Source organism: Molothrus aeneus, chromosome 2 (genome assembly GCF_037042795.1).
Source record: "Molothrus aeneus isolate 106 chromosome 2, BPBGC_Maene_1.0, whole genome shotgun sequence".
Taxonomy (NCBI): Eukaryota; Metazoa; Chordata; class Aves; order Passeriformes; family Icteridae; genus Molothrus; species Molothrus aeneus.
In genome coordinates, this window is record NC_089647.1 from 4,213,075 (window position 1) to 4,230,083 (window position 17,009).

At 40.2% G+C, this 17,009-nt stretch overlaps 1 protein-coding gene across 1 annotated transcript in view; it reads left to right on the forward strand.

The window, feature by feature from the left end:
• The window catches only part of CRYBG3 (crystallin beta-gamma domain containing 3), an 80,911-nt gene that overhangs the window by 26,724 nt on the left and 37,178 nt on the right, over positions 1–17,009 (forward strand). The window contains exons 4-6 of the mRNA XM_066567594.1: positions 10,209–14,613; positions 15,596–15,643; positions 15,988–16,103. Of these exons, the coding sequence (XP_066423691.1) occupies positions 10,209–14,613; positions 15,596–15,643; positions 15,988–16,103 (4,569 nt within the window). The remainder of the gene's footprint in view (positions 1–10,208; positions 14,614–15,595; positions 15,644–15,987; positions 16,104–17,009) is intronic.

A 17,009-nucleotide genomic window follows, 5' to 3' on the forward strand; every position in this document is an offset into this window, starting at 1 on the left:
GGCAATGGATCTGCAAGTGATGATGACTCAGGCTTTCAGTATGGCCCAGAATATTTATTTCAAATTTAAGCAGAAAGTACGGATTGGGAGTAACTAGTCAGTCTCTCACAGTGCTCCTGCTTGCATTGCAGAATGGGAGGATGGGCTCAGAAGAAGCACCTTTTTTTCTTTTAATTTTTTTAAATTAATTTGAGTTGTGCTCATTTTGTTTATTGGTGGCATGTGAAATGTTTCATCTCCATGTAGGACGTCAGAGACAGCCAAAATAACTGCTTGTTGAATTCCATTTCCATACTGGGGATGTCTCCAGCACTCTGCCCTTACCTATTATTTGGCAGAATGATTATTTGAAGCAGTATGTTATAAATGCAGTGGCTCATCAGGATGTGAATAGGTGATGTGATACCTATTTAAGTGAAGTTAAAACTGTATTTCCACCTTCAAAATGCAGTAGTTAATAGTAATACTGGTTGTGTTCTCATGAGCACTCTGGGTTGGTCTGTGACGTGGTTGACTGGTTTTTATCCCAGACTCCTATCATGGTATCACCCATCTGACTGTGCTTTTTCCTAGCTGCAGCTCAGCACCACCACTGCTTTGATCAATGCAGGAGAAAAGTTCTCCTCCCCTCAGTTGTTCCCAGGAGAGCCCAGGAGCGTGGTGTTATTTGGTCTGGTTCCTGAGCAAACTGTATTCCCTAAAACCTGTTGGACAGGCTGGGTTGCTGCATCAGTCTCTTGCTGCTATTTGCTGTTTCTGTAGTGTGTCCTTCACTGTCTATGCACAATTTACTGGGTAAGATGGATCTCATTCCCCTTTTTCTTCTTGTGAATTCTTCATAAAAATGCAGATTAAAAGAATAAGGCATTTATCAAAGTTTGAAGAGTTTGGAAAGTGTGGGTATTAACTTGCTGAAGTGACCTCTTTGCTCTGTACAGAAATTTGTGAGTTATTTTTGTTTTCCTGAAGTCAAAGTTACAGTTGGATTTTTCAATTGACCATCCTTTGGTGTTGTCCTGTATTGTTAGGTAATCTTTGCAAACCAGATTTTTTTCAGTGTAGATTTGTCTCATGGCTAGGCAAGCATGAAAGAATGTGTGTTGCTAGTTTGGAGGTAAGGGAGGGTTGACCTATATACAGAATGAAGCTTTTCCATGGAAAATAACTTTTTTCAATGGAAGAAAAATTGTAATTTTTTTTTCATTGTAGCTGTTGTAAATTAGGGGAAGCATTAAACCAGTCTATGTCCTTTTAAGCTCATTCTGAAAAGTACAGTGTACATTCTGCCCTTTTGGCTTGGGATACTAACAAGTTAGACAATCTCTGTGTAACTTTAATTATGTTTTTCTCTGCCTGACCACACAATGTGAACTGCTCTTCTGAAGCAATTAGTAAAGAAAAATTGGAATGGCTGCAGGGAAGCAGAGGCTTGCATTGTTTACCTTTCTAAAAAGTTTGAATAACTGTTTTTTTTAGTCAGGATAACTGGTTTTGGTTTTTTTCTTTTATGAAAGGTATTGTGCTGAATTTGTTCTCTTTTAGTTTATAAAAGTTTAAAGGATGTAGAGTAGTTTATTCTTTCCAGTACTAGCTGGGTTTTTTACTAAATATTCACTACCTGGTATTCAATTAGCATGGCTAAACTATAAAAATGCTCTTGGTTGCTGCCAGTTGGCTGAAGAGTTTTCTTGGGAATGGATGCTACAAGCACATGAGGAATGATGGGGAGAAGGGGTAAAGACTTAGCACAAAGCAGCAGGAAGGTGTGGAAACCATGAAGAGCAAAGATGATGTGAATCTAAGAGTGATTGAGTCCTAAAAGTCCTGTGAGATGTGCTAGTGAGCCATTTAAAGCCAAAAGTATTGGTTCCATTGATAGTTGCATTAAACTGAAATGTCAGCATTTTCTGTAGAGGCAGGATGTAGCAGAGAGCTTTACAAATCCTTGTGACCACTGCATTATTAATCTTACAGGAGTTTCCTTTGTCCTGAGGAAGATGTAAATGAATTTGTTAATTCTACACTGCAGTGAAATACTGCATTAGGGACTGTCTCTGGTTAGTGAGGAGGTTGCAATGATAAGTGGAAGAGGAATGGATGTTAGATTGCATAATCCCCATTAGAGTTGTATAAAAAAAGAAAGCCTAAACCAAACAACCTTTCAGATTTCAAAAACCTACCAGATGGTCTCAGATGCCTCTACTCAGGCAACCTCATTCTCCTCATATCCTTAAAGCAATATTTGCTGAAATTCAAGGATATCAGAGTGCTCTGACCTGTAAACTGAGGTTAATTTTGCCCTCAGTGGGAGGTCTGGCACTTGGTAAAGACTTGAGTTTCCAGGCCTTGGGCCAAGGAAAGTGGAATTCATGAGCTCAGTCTGTGGAAGTACATGTTTTTGAGGGACAAAATGTGTAGGTCACATTATTTATTCCTCCATCACCCTGGCTGCTTGGCTCAGAGGTAATCTGTACCTCAAAGGCTTTTGCTCCTTTAATCCCAACAGTGGCAAGTGGTAAAGGAGGAGCACAAAAGACAAGACCATGATACATTTGGCAAAGTCTCTAGACAACAATCTAGAGACAATAATTGCAGCACAGAAGATGGGTGAGGAGAGTTGGGCTCAGTCTCCAGTTATTTCATCCCTCAGTCTTCCATTTCTCTGGGATAGTTGAAGGTTTCTTTGCCTTGAAGAAGTGAAAGGGAGCAAGCAATTGCAAAGTAGGGTATTTGCTACTTAGAGTAGAAAAACCCTCTTACTTAGGTAAGATGGCAGCTTCGGGGTAGAATAGTCCCCTGTGACTGACTGGTAGGTATAAAAGTGAAAACTTTGTGTTTACTCTTGGGCTTTGCACTCCTTAATGATGTTAAAAGACAACCTTTAGCTGATGAAATAAGCCCTAAAAATAAAACCATGGAACAGTGGGGGTGCACTTCACCTCATTTCTCATTGCTGAAACTCTACATGAGAGAGATGATGATTTCATGAAGTAGGTGACAAATATAAAACACAGATTTGCCCCATTATCTTTCTTTCCTATAAAGTAAAATTCTTGCACTTTTATATATATTGCCTGTCACAAAAAGCAGTGATTTGTCCTCAAAATTGAGAATGGACTTCCTGCAGTGAATAGCTGCCATCTTCTCAAGAATCCCAGTGATAGTAATGAGTGGTACCTTGTGCAGGTGACTGAGGATAGAACTTTGGTGTTTTCCTCCTGCCCCAAAGACATATGACCCGCATCTGTTCCATTGACTGCTTGCCATTTGTCTATTTTCCACTAGATTTTTTTTTTTTTTAATATCCAGTAACAATAAGTGGATGTTACAAATAGTGGTGTGCAGAACAATAGTGCTTGTGAAACTGCACAGCTTGTTCTGGACTTCAGCAAGGAGGAGCTTTATTGCATTGCTGAACATGGCTGAAGAGAAAAAAAATCAAAATTTTCCTTACTCTAAATGTTTTTATTAAGTAATCCTGCTTAATACAGTAATACCTGAATTCAACAAAGTATTTTAAGATCCCATCTTCTTCCTTCTGTTATGAACCTTGTAGATATGGATGTGAGAAAAAACTCAGAACCCCACAACTGCAAGGATTTTCTTCCTGTAGGTAGAAAAAGGGGTGGGAGTGATTTCCAAAGCCGATGCTCAAAACACGTATTTAAATTTCACACCCTACTAAGAGCTAGGTACTAGGAATAACTTAGTGAGAGCATTGCAAGCAATTTCATTCAGAAGGGAGGTAGCCCTAAGGAGAAGGAAATTTCAGTCTGTTTACAGTTCTATTATGTTATACATTAGTGGGTCCTGTGAGGTATTTTTTTATTATTATTTATTTTATTTTTAGGTCTAGTAAACCTGTTGTTATATATCTAATTGATGTATGTTAGTATTAGCAATTAGTATTTCCCACCTTGCTACTGTCAGCAAATCCTGCCCTTTTATTTTGATAGAAATGCATCTGATAAAATCCTTCAAGCTTACATAATTCTCGTTAATAGGTTTGTTTCAGAGCTTGTAATTCTCCTTTGTGTTGCTTGTCAGAGGCAGGCTTGTGGTGATAACAAAACACAGCATTAATTTGTCTGATGGATTTGTTGTGTATTGTGGTTTGATTTCAGTAAGTAGCAACAACATTCATCATTCCCTATAGATGCCTTTGGCAGAAAATCAGGAGTGAATGAACAGAAATTCATCACTTAATTCCAAGCAGTGGTCTCATCAGGTAATTCCTGAGGAGAAGTGGGGAAGCTGCTGCTCCTGTATTTGTTGGTGTTGATTTGTTGATCTTTTGGTGGCTTTCTGGCCATGGAAATGCAGTGTTGTTCAGTTGCTGGTGCTTTGGTGGGCAGGGAGTCATTGCTGAGAGTGACCTGCTGCCACTTTAGGGGAGGCATAAGCTACCTGGGCAGCTCCACCCTTCTAGGTCAGCCAAATACCACCCAAAATTAGAAGGCTGTCCCTGGGGAAGGAGCAGGATCATCCTGCCCCTGATTTCCTGGGTGAACTGTAGAGAGTGGTCACTCTCAGGGCTGTGCTGTGGGAGAAATGCAGACCTCAAAGCATTTCTCTACCTGCCAGAGAGGGGTGCCTACCAGAGATGGGATGTGGTCCAAAGGAAAGGTTCTTCTTGGTGCCAAAGCAAAGATTTTTCTGTTTCTGAAGAATGAAACTTTATATTTTAAGAGTAATTCTTAGCAGATGTGTGATGGAAAACTGAGCTAAATAAATTAAGTCAAAAACTAATTCACTGGATTGTTTTCTTCACTGAACTTTTTTTGGTAGAGTTGTTCAACTGTGCAATGTATTCAATTGAGTCAAACCCTTTGCTTTTCCTACCCCACTTGAAGCTGCACTCTTGCTTCAAGAGTGTAAAGGAATGTCCTGGCTTTGATTCCTCATTACATCTCAGAAGAGGCCAAGAGGAGTGGCTTCCTTCAGCCTTAAAATGAGAAACTAAGGGGAGCCCTCGCTGCTGTCCCCAGCTCTTGCACGGCAGCGAGAAGCAGCAGCGGCTCTGCTTGTCCCTGCTCCCTGGGAGGGGCGAGTCCTGGCGCCTGAATCCCAGAGCGGGACAGAGGAAAAGGGAGGGGCAGCAGGTGAGGACAGTTCCCCCAGGCGTGGGGTAGGAAGGCTGGCTGCTGCCAGGTACTGGGGAAGTGGGGCAAGGAAGAGCTAGGAGTGATCCCTTTGTGCTGGTCTTGGTCTCGCAGCCTCTGGTGTTCTGGGTCAGCCTTGATGTGTGCTCTCTTCCTCCAGACTCAAAGAGTGGGTTTTCCCAGATGTGGGAGATAATCAAGAAGTACTGCCCTAAAGGGCAAGGGGAAGGAAAAACATTCCTTCCAAGGTCACAGAGACTGTGTTTGCTTTTATTAAAATTGTCATTGGCTCTTAATTGCCTTATGGAACATTAGCTTTGAAATTTCGTGCAGAATCAACTGCGTGTAAATCACTTTGTTCAATCAAACTTTTGACCTTTTCAAACATACATTGTGACGTCCCAGGACACTTAAGTATTTCAGACTGCGGATTTATATCATGAAGCTATCCCCTCTGGCTAAAAAATTTTCTTTCATCTAAGTTGTGTATGTCAACTATTCAGTTAGCCCTCAGTGTCTTTTTTTCAGCAAGTCTTTCATTTTTCCCATTTATTAATACCTTACATGAGCATAGAAACCAGCTGGCTGAGTAAGCTGGGTTCTACCAGAAGGTGTTTCAAAGTGACTTCAGGACATTTCCAAATGAAGTACCTTAACTTCATTTTTTAATATTTTTTTTAAAAGCTGTCAATTAACTATACACTGGAATAAAAGCTAAGTGGAATAAAATTATAATAAACAACAGTGTAATTTTAAGATGGTCAGAGAGGGGTAGCCAGAAGTCACAAGTACCAAATCTAGATGAGTGGTTTTCAGCCTGTAGGCTGCAGATCCCTCTGGTAGCTCCCTCTGTGAGGTCTATGAGAAGTGATTGGGGGAATCATGCACAGATATGCTTGTAAAAGCAGCAGACTGCTGCACTGGAGAGAAAACATCTGGAAGAGTGAGGTAAGAGGGAAAATTCGCCATGGCATGTTTTGGGAGAGGCAGACTGGGCAGCAGTGTCCTGCTGTGGAGATGCACTGTGCTGCCAGGGGTCTGAGATGCTCTGTCAGCCTGTGTGGTCTGCCTCCACCTTTTGGAAAATGTATAGGGCTCTCTGCTTTCTGTATTATTGTGTGGTACAAGCAGGTTTGGAGGGATTGCCATCTCGATTGCAAACACTTGAAAAATGCAGACAATGTGTTCTTTATGGGTGCACTGGATGAGGCATTTAAGGTAGCAGGTTTCTTCCTGCTTCTGGCCTTCCAAATCAACAACACTGTTTTATAACCACTGCCACTTGGGCAAGTTACACAAGATGTCTGTCATATAAGATGTCAGAACATGTTCCCCTCTCCTTGAGTTAGTCCCCCTTCAACTTTTTATATATTTTTCACAATAGAAGAAATATCTACAAGCACCTACTTTTGACAAATATAACGTAACTCATGTTGACATCTTCTCTTGTTGCTGTCAAAGTCTTTTGTGAAACTGATTTAAAGCTTTATAGGGAATTTAATGGCTTCCTGTGAGGACAGGAAAGAAGGAATCTCCTACTATTTGAAATATGTGATAAATGCACACTGGGTTCTTTGTATAATCAGGCTTTCATCTGCATCCTCACATGAGCTGAAAAAAAAATTTGCAAGGAGTTTTTAAGGTAAATTCTGACCTGACATTCTTTTGTTGATCAGAAATGAAACAAGTCTCCAGTGACACTATCAGAAGATTTTTTTTTGTGGCACAGCCTGCTTCTAAATTTGTTTCATAAGACTTACAGCTGAGTTGCTGGTGTTGCATAGGAACATGGGTTTTCATTTTTTAAATGTCTTGTTGCATGGGAGCATTCAGAGTGAATATGCTTCTGTGTGCTCTGCAAGGAAATGCATTAGGACTAAAAGGTTGCTGATAAAATTTTTTATAACATGCTGAGGAGCAAATTCTTTATCAAAGGTCAGGGACCCTGAAGTTGCCTTGTCTGTGGAGGATAGATTGGTTCTGTTTGAAAATAAAGCTCACTGACAAAAGTCTTGTGAAGCCTGCAGGAGAGCAGAGCTGTGTGTTGGGAGACTCTGGCACAGGCTGGGGCTCTGCAGCTGCAGAGGGGCTGGAGCCAGTGCTCCTCAGATGTGGGTTTGTGCACAATTCTCCAAGGGGCAAAAGGCTTGGAGTCTTCTGACTTCAGATTGCTCAACTGGAGCATAAAATTCCCTCAGAAGACAAATGGAGAGCAGAAAGAATTGGGAGAAATTATAAAGGTTGCCACATAGGCAAAAAGAAGCCTCTGAGTATGGTTTATTTTGTCTGGCCTTCTGTAATAAATGTTGGGGGGATATGTAGCTCCAGTCAGTGTAGATATAGAACCCAATCATGCTGGCTTCTCCTTGGCATCCCTTCTGAAAAATTTACCTATTCATCCCATATCTGGATGCTTTGGGTTTCAGAATTTCTGAGTTCACATAAAAAATTCAAAGGCAAATTTGGGTACAGAACACAACTGGAAAGGTATGTTCCAGGTTTCTTCTGGAATACTGGTTCTCAGCACATGTTTGTACATAAATCTGAATTCTCCCCACTGCATATCACACAAAAATACCAACCATGGAGTAAAAGACACTCAGTAAAAGCTAGTTCTTGTCAAGCTGTTGATTCATAGTCATGCCTTGGTTTTAGTGGAAATGAGTGTTTGGCATCTTGCAATACCATTTACGTGCTCACTTCAAACGTGTCATTACAGTTGGTCTGTACAAGAATCCATAATTTTTTTTTTCTTTTGGAGAAATGGTACCAGTATGTGTTCTGCTTGTTTTCTGAAAAGAAATTTCATCTGGATTCAGGGCACTTGTAGGCCAACTTTTTATTTTTGAGGTTGGACAAAGTATAGAGGAGCTGCAGTTTGTAAAAGCTTAATAGTGATTATTTAAAGCAGGAAAGGTTATTCAGTGAGGTTAATTCTAAATAAGAGCATGATCAGGTCTTACATTCTTAAGACTTATTTTTAGTATGACTCTGATTGATGCTGAGTAAATATACTGCACTGCAGAACTCAATCCTTCCCCTCACATTTTTAGGATCTCTGGAGTTTTAGAAAATACATGAATAAAATTTTCTGTAGAAAGCAATAATATTTTTTACTACCTTTTTTTCTCCACTGTGTTTTGGGTTTTTTTTACTCAGAAATGTTTATGTTTCTTTGGAGGATTGTGAATCCTCAATTCAGCCATTTTTAAAAATGGAGTGTGTGATGTTTAGCAGCTACCACTGCTGGTATAAACCAAACTGGTGCTATAGAAGGCTAAATGTAGGCATCTAACTTGGCAACTTGAGAGATGTGCTATTTATACTGGACTTTCCTGTTTCCTCTGTGACTTAATATACCTGGCCAACAAACCCTATATTGAGCTTTTGCTCCCTCAGAGATGACAGTGAATTTAATCCCAATACAAATCAAGTTCTCACAAAGTCTGAATGCCCACATTAATATATTTTGGCATTAGCCTAAAGGTACTTGACAATGTAAAACATGCATATAAATGACTGTTTATATATCTCTTTCAATGTTTATGCATTTGAATAATTCCACATTTAGTTCACTTGTACTCTGTGTATATTCTTTACTTGTGATTTTAAATAGCAATAAGTTCTCTCTTCAAAATAAAATTAAAAGTGAAGTAAGAATCTTGGCCTCTAAAATCTTGCCAGAAAATAGATTCTATTTTTAGATTGGTGAATCCATTCCATTTTTTTAGAGAATATATGCTCAGAATCCATACAGATGAGATTTGAAGTTACAGTTACTCAGTGATACTCCGATGTTTCACTTTCCTTAGTAAATTTATTTTTTATTTCTCACTAAAATTATTTGTTCTCAACTCTAGAGCTGTAACAACTTCTAAACAAATTGTACAAATTAGGGAAGATGCAAAGAGCTTTTAGAAGCTATTAAGCTATCTTTGTATGTCGCAATGCTTTTATATTAGAAATCAAAATCTTAGCCAACACCTTTTTTTGTTGTTGTTTTTTTGCCCAAGAGAGTCTCCTGAAATGAGTAGGACAATTTTCCAGACAGCTGAATGGCTGATTCCAGCATTCCCTGTGTTATCAGATATAGGGCAGACTTTGAAAGGGTTTCTTCTTAGTTTAAGTGGAGGCTGAGGCAGAAGGGAGTTCAAGTCTAGTCTGAGCATCTACTTTGTCTTAAGGTGAAGAATGGAAAAGCTGACAGTGACTGATTTTTGCAAGAATTCTTTAACAGGCGGAAAAATAGGGGGGAAAGAGAAAAGCATTTGAAACAAAGGTGAGTATTTGTGATGTCTCATAGTTTTAAGAAAGGAGAAAAACTTCAGAAAATTGAAAGTGACAGGCTTTGAACTTATTTTCAGTATTATGAGAAAGAGCAGTGAAGGAGCGGGATCACAGTTCCTCTGTGGTGTTTCTTTCATTTCTTAGTTTTTTCATTCACTGTTTTTTGCTCCTAAATTTAAGACTAATGAATAGCTAGATCTATCAATTCCTTGTAAAATGTCTAGTTTTCCCATTTTGGTATTCCCTCCAGGTCTTCATTCTTACCCATTCAATCTCTTTCCTTACTACGCTGTGGTTCAGAAAAGCATCCCCTGTTATATACTTCCTTTTTCCCCATGTTTTTCTCCTCTTCCTCCTGTTTTTTGACAATATGTTAGAACTTGGGTAAAAGTTTAAATTTCAATTCAATATTTTAATGAACGTTAGTACAGTAAATTTTCTTCAGTTTTAATGTGTAGCATCAAACATCTTCAAAACAAGATGATTGATTATGTCTCTGCAAATGTTGCCTTGCAGTAACACTTGTCAGAATTCCCTTGCCTGGTACAAAATAAATGATAGAAGTTGCTTAAGCCAGCATCTACTTTTTACTTAAACTATAAGTTGTCTTTTTTGATAAAAGGTGGTGTCCATATCATTTGTCACACAAACCTCTATTCAGCAGAAGAGGGAGGAAAATAGTGTTGAGTGCAATCTATGTTTTGTGCTAACCTGTGGAATGAAGCAGTATTTTACATCATCTACAGCTAGTGCTAAACTTTATTATTATGCCAGCAGTTTATTTTCTGTCCTGTCTGATATTGATGATCCTTGTTCCAGGCAGACACGACGGAAGCTGGAGGCACCCGCAGTCACATATGCAACATATCGGGGTTCTGCAAGGATCAGGCAGCTCCTGAGGAACCAGTCAGAAACTGGAAAAGGAGAAAAAAGTCCTGAGAACAGAAATGCTTCAACAGTCAAAGAAAATGGAGAAGTCCAGACAACTCTGTCTGTGAAATCAGGATGCCTAATAGAAGAAAATGGAAGAGATGAGGGTAAAGATCACCAAGATGATGCCATGTTAAATTCTTCTGCAGTTAGAGTGGGAAGCAAACAGTCTGGTAAAGCTCAGCATTGCTTGGGCAAAAGTAAACATGAAAGAACTGCAAAGGCCACAACTTCATCTACTGAATCATGTCATGAGTTGCACTTAAGAAATGCACCTACTTTAGGTGCAACAAAAGTTAAAAGGACGTATTCACTAGATTCATTATTGCCATTTAGTGGTAGAAACAGTGGGATCCTAACCAATTCCACTTCTCAGAGTACTTATTCCCTTAAAGTCAGTTCTGCAAATGACTTGGTTGGAAAAGAAGATGGACTGCCAGGAGAAGCAGAAACTCTCTTTCAGACAGACAAAAATGCCACTTCTAAGTTTGATAAAGAAAATCATTGTAGTAAAGCAGGTAATAAAGAGTCCCCAAAAGAAATACAGGGTAATTGTTTACATTCACCTAAGTCAAAAAGAAAGACTGTTAACAAAGAACTGCAAGAGGGGAAGGGAGAATTTTGCTGCAATCATCAAGTGAATAATCACTCAGAGCAAACATTGGATGTCCAGAGGCTTCATTTCAGTACCACTACATTTCAGCAGAAAGCAGATCAGCAGACCAGGAGTGACAATAAAGATGGTGATCCAAGAAATGGTGATGCACAGAAAATTGTCACTTCACTCAGCATGGAATCCAAAGGAAGAAAGTGCTTGGCCACAGGCAATCTAACTGCTTCGGTGTCATTTATTGGACATGATGAAGATACAGTCATGGGCAGGGGGACTTGTAATGAAGAGCTGAGTGGGTCAGGGAAAGCAGTGCATGTACAAAATGGCCATGGGCTAATCCACATGGAGAATTCTAAGGATACTGCCACACAGCAGACTGGTTTTCCTTGTCCAGGAAAGGAGAGTGAGGAAACAATGAAGGTTTTGTCTGAGGTTGCACTGGAAAACCTTGCCAATGTGTCACCATGTGCACATGGATGTCAAAGTGTGAAAACACATTTCGATGAGCTGGCAGTGCTTCCAACCCACAAGTCTACCTCTATTATGGTTCCTCATTCTGCCTTGAGATCTAAAGGAAAGCCTTTGACCAACCATTCTGCTTTCACCTGTGAAAAAGATGAAGTAGACTTAATTTCTGAATCTCCACCTGTTTCTGAAAGCAGGTGCATTAATTTTTCTTCCAAGAAGGAAAACAGCAATACACTTAAGCTATCACCCACAGTAATTGATTCTTCATCTGACAAACAAGGAAAAATCCTGCCTTCTGCCACTAACTCTGAAAATGGCCAGATTGGTGCTTCTGAAAAGGACGCCTTTATTTTTCCAGCTGCGGAGTCTGGGAGAATAATCCCTGTGAACAGGATGACCAAGGGGCCACCTTGCTCAGGAGACCTGAGAACTTTGTGGCCAGCAAATTCTCTGGAAACTGAGATTACTCCTCCTGTGCCTGATAGCTGTGCTGATGGAGTAGATGCAGAGGCTGTTTGCATCTCCAGGCCCACTTCTCCTCCTCTGGTATCCAGAGAAGCCTCCAGTCTTCCTGTTTCTGCCTTACAGATGTCTAGCACTGGTCAGGGGAGCAGTAATTCTTCCAGTCACAGACCTAGTGATGGGGCAGATGAGGCCTTTTGCACTCAACAGGCTGACAGCAGTGTCCTGGCAGAGGCAGTGCCATCACCCATCTGTCCCTTGATATCTTTGGAAACTGCGTCTGAGTCAGCCCGTTCCGAGACTGTCTGCAGGGATGCTGTGGGACAGGTGATTCTTGGTGCTTCTGCTCCTTTGGAAGCCCCTTCTGGCCAAAAAACTGCTGCACCTGCCCAGGCAAATGGTCTCTGTTCTGGGAAAGGACAAGAATGTTCTTCTTTCCCAGATGCTGCTGTTTTGCTGAAGAAAGCTGAAGAAGTTGTGGACTTGGTTTTACACTTGGCTACAGAAGAAATAATAGCAAAAGAAGGCTTTGGTGTCTGCCAGCTTTGTGGGAGCAAGGATAGTTTAATAAATATGGATATTACAAATTATCAGAAGGCTGAGAGTGTACAGCTGGCAGCAGGAGAAATCCAGTCAGCTGTGCAATCATTAGAAGATTTTAATGAGCCCAGTGGAGGAGGCTCATCTTCGTTTACAGGAAATGAAAGAGTGGATACAAATAATCAAGATGAAAAGATACTCTCTTCCATTCCTGATAAAATTGACCTACACAGGGCACTAGAACTAAAAGCAAAAGAAACAGTTGATGGTGTCATTAACTCAGCCATACAGAAACTGGCATCCAATCAGCAGCAAGGCACTGAGAGGAAAACACTTTCTGGAAATGTTCAGCCTAAACCTGAGGCTGAAATGCCAAAGACTTTAAGTCTGGATATGAAGTTTCCTGCCAACACTCAGGAACCAACAGAAGTGGTTGCAACTCAGACTGTAGCTGTAAACTGTGAAAAGACAGATTGCTCGGGTCCTCCTTTGCTTCCAAATTGTATGGAAAATGGCATAGGTTGGCCCCAAAAAGATGAAAAAGTAGCAAATAATGAAATTACTCCTCAAACAAATGGATTTCTTCCCTCTGGCAGTTTAGCAAGGCCAGAATCAGATCTTCTGACACCAGCAGAAGAGAGGCACAATGGAAGGGTGTGTGACCATCTGGCTGCAGCGGAAATGTGTGGCCAAGTATCAGCAATAAGTAGAAAATCTGATGGAACTCTACATTTTATAGATAGAGATGCTGCTGTGGCTGAAGAAACACTTTTGCCATTGCAGTTAAAAGGTTCAAGCAATAATACAAATATGCCAGAGTGCACACTGCTGCTAGCTGCAAATGTTAATTTGTCATCTTTTATATGTGGTGAAGAATGTATCAGCCTGCAGAGTGACTCCAAAGATAAAAGCAGCCCTCAGATGTCTCTGGAAAGCAATGCAGAGGACAGTCTGTATGAACACTGTGGGAAAGAGGCTGCAGAGGAAGTACCTGTACAAGTAGAAGCAACCTTACAAAATTCCAAGGCAGTGGAGAGTGAAGAGGAGCTAGCAGAAGGGGCAAATACTGGAGCAGAGGTTAATTCTGGGTTAGATACACAGTCCAAGGTACCTGAACCATCTGTTCCTGGAGAGGCCAGTGAAGGGAAACACTGCTTCGACACAGTCTTTGCCCAAAATAATGGGAATCTGAAGCTGGCACAAATCAAGCGTCAAGACATGGAGAGAAATGATCAGCTTGAAGAAAATGGCCTGGACTGCAGCAATGACATGAAGGAACCAACAGAACTTTTGGCCTCTTCTCCACTAATTGAACAGTGGGAAAACAATTCTTTTACCATCATTTATGAAGGTGCTCTTCAAACTGAGAACAAATCCGTCTCAACTGATGAGATGCAAACTGGTTCTCTTTCTCCTTCTGATTTGCCTTCAGATGATAGAGATGATCTAAGGCATGCTAGAGCAAGGCACAAGCAGGAGTCAGTGTGTCGTTTTGGGCAGGACAGCAAGGTGAGCGAAGCAGCAGAGAGCCGAGGCTCAGAGTCCTTCCTGAGCGTGGAGGCCAAGCGCTACAGGGTTTATCCTTTCTCTCTGTCCCCCATCTACGAGGACGACAGCTCCCAGGAAGATGTGCTGTCCACAGACGTGTCTCCAGAAAGCCATGCTGGGGGAGTCTCCAAAGACAGCTCTGAGCACGCTTCTGTGCTTTCCCTCCTCCAGTCGGTGTCCGAGCGCCTGCAGTTCACTGCCCGCTTCAGCAAAGAGGAGGAGGACGAGGAGGATGGGGTGGAGGAAGAGGAGGAAGAACCTTCATATGAGGAAGATATTCTTGATGTTGAGAGAGAAGACAACTGCCTTTCCAGTCAGTGCAGAGGGAATTTTAACGCAACCCCTCAATCAAATGACCAAAGTAGATCTTTTCTTGAACAATCATTTCTTCTTTCAGAAGAGCAGCTTGACTCACAGGAGCAAACAGAACAGTTTCCAGACGTGTCTTCTCCCAGTCAGACACCTTGTAAACCACTTCCAGAGAAAGCTGACACTGCTGTAACACAGCCTCCTACAAGTGTGTACTACCAGTACTTGAAATCTGCCAGAAAAAGCTCTTCTGAAAAGGAGCCCAGGTTTGGAAGCTTTCTTCAGGATATGCTGCAGCCAAAGATTCACTGGTTTCAAAACAACACTGTGCCAAAACTGGGAGAATTGACAGCGGTAAGATGTCATGTCACATGATATTTATAATCAAAGTGATTAGCCCAGATTCAGAGTTCTCGCCTCCCTATCCTCCTTTCTACCTTTTAATTAAGTTTTTGTCATAAAAAGTAATCAAAAGTTTTTATCAGAAGTTATTAGGCTTTTTTTTCATAGTTTAAAAAAAAAAAAGTCTTCTGATAAAATAACTTTTAAAAGATAAGTCTTGGTTCAGCACACAGCTGAAAGTGATTTAACTGTAAAACAGAATACGTGAGCAGAAGGTAAAATAGGGAAATATGCATAATAAAAAGTCTCTATTATAGCACAAGACAGCACAACTCCTTGTTAAGGACATATCAACCTGAAGATGATGGAATTGTCTTTTATATGAAAATTGTTCTTTTGCTTCTTTCACTTCTGAGATTAATAGAGTTGTCTTGTCAAAAAAATATCAGCTTACTGGGCTCTTTGATTGTTTCATCACAGTGTCTTCTACAAACTATAGCTCACTTAGCAAGTAGATAACATAGCTGCTTCCATAGATTGGGATTTCTTTTTTTAGTTTGCTTAAAGCAATGGCAAATGAGGGTATGGAAAGAGTTCTTCCCCTATTTACAATCTGAAAGTGCCACATTGACCAAGTGTGTAACTGAAGAAGTCTTTCCACGATGTTGTGAATACTCCAGTCTGTGTTAGATGTATCTTTTGTTCTTTTCTCTGTTAAGAAATGCAGTTTATTTTTTGCTGGGAAGGGGTAATACATTTGTAAAGGTTATAACTTCCATGACAGCTCTTCCTTTCTAGCACATGCTGCTTTCTGCTGATTGACCCTGTTAAATAATTTACACCAGCTCTGAATGGCAGTGAAACAAATCTTGTTTTTTTCTACTGAAGACAGTTGTGGACGTGTACAGGAATAGTGGACCCAGAATAATCTGCCTGTGTTTTGTATCACTGTTGTAGCTGTTAATAGTTGTTTGCCATGTCCTTTTAATTTCAGAACCTCATTGACAGGTCAAGTCTCAAATACAACCCAAGACCAGGGAAGGTAAGCAGAGTTTGTGTCATATAAATCAAGATGATACATGGAATAATTTGTAATACTGCAATTTTTGAAAGGAAAGCATCTAAAGTTGTTAGTCTAATTTTCTGTATTTTTATGTATTAATAGCATGTGCTTCCCCCAGCTAATAGTGAGAATATATTATTTAAAATCCTGCCACTAGTAATTTTACTGTCTTTCTCAGCAACTGTTCTCATTGAGTAGAGTGTTTCATAAAGGAAGAAACTGTGCAGCCTCTCAGTTGAGTGGGCACAAATTGCAAGTAAAAAAAATAACTGTGCTCTGTGTTGAAATGGGCCCTCATTTGCATGCATTGTGTATTGTTTCAGATTATTATTTATGATACTTGTGGCAACAAAAGTAAACAAGAAATTCATTCAGATGTGCTAGATGCCTCATCATGGATCTTTCCCATTGGAACAGTACTTAGGATAATTAGAGGATGGTAAGAAATCCAGGTCATATTTAAATAGAGTCTTTCCAAAAGACTTGCCTGTGTGTTCCTCTTCTGTTTTTATTTCTTTTATTTATGACACATGACCCATCTGCAGTAGTGTCTTTTTCTTGCTTTATAATTAGACTGAAACCAGTGAAAAAGCATAAAACAAAGTTTAAATGCTGCACTAAAAAAAATACATTGTTTCTCCTGGGAGCTGGCTTCAAACAGGCAGTTTCTAATAGAGCCACAAGTGAGTTTAGAGCTCTTGCCTGAAGTGCTGAGCCAGTGCAGCCATAATCATGGCTAGAAATATGTGTACTAAAAAAAAAAGGTGGATTTTTACAGTTCAGTTTCATTATACAGTAGCTGATGCAAAAGGACCATGAAATGAACATTCTCAGCTGCTGGTTTTAATGTGGCATTGAAAGGAATGTGGCTACTGAAGGATATATACAAGGTCCCTTAAGTTTGCAATTGTTCCTCAATTTGCTTTGGGAAGCTGGGACCAGGTCTGTGTCAGTTGTTGCATTGGAATTTAATTGGTGTGGCTTACAGGGAATGTTTCTGACTGTCAGCCATGCATGTCACATTTATGCAGTTTTCAGGCAGCCTTATGTGGTTTTGCATACATTTCTTTCACATCCTAAGGAATTCTGAATGCCATTATTAGTATGTTTTCTGCCTTTCATAGTGTCTGCCTGAGCAGGACACGTTTTGATGTGACAGTTAGTATATTTGGCCTGGTAAAATAAGGCTGCTCATTCACATTGTAGTTTAGCTGCATTTTTATTTTATATTTTGTCCTGGAGAAGAACTGTGTATTTTACTTTGCAATACCAAAGTGAATTTGACCACTGAGGGACAGCATAAGAAAGATGTGATATTTGTCTTGGTAAGAAAAGCTTTTTCCTG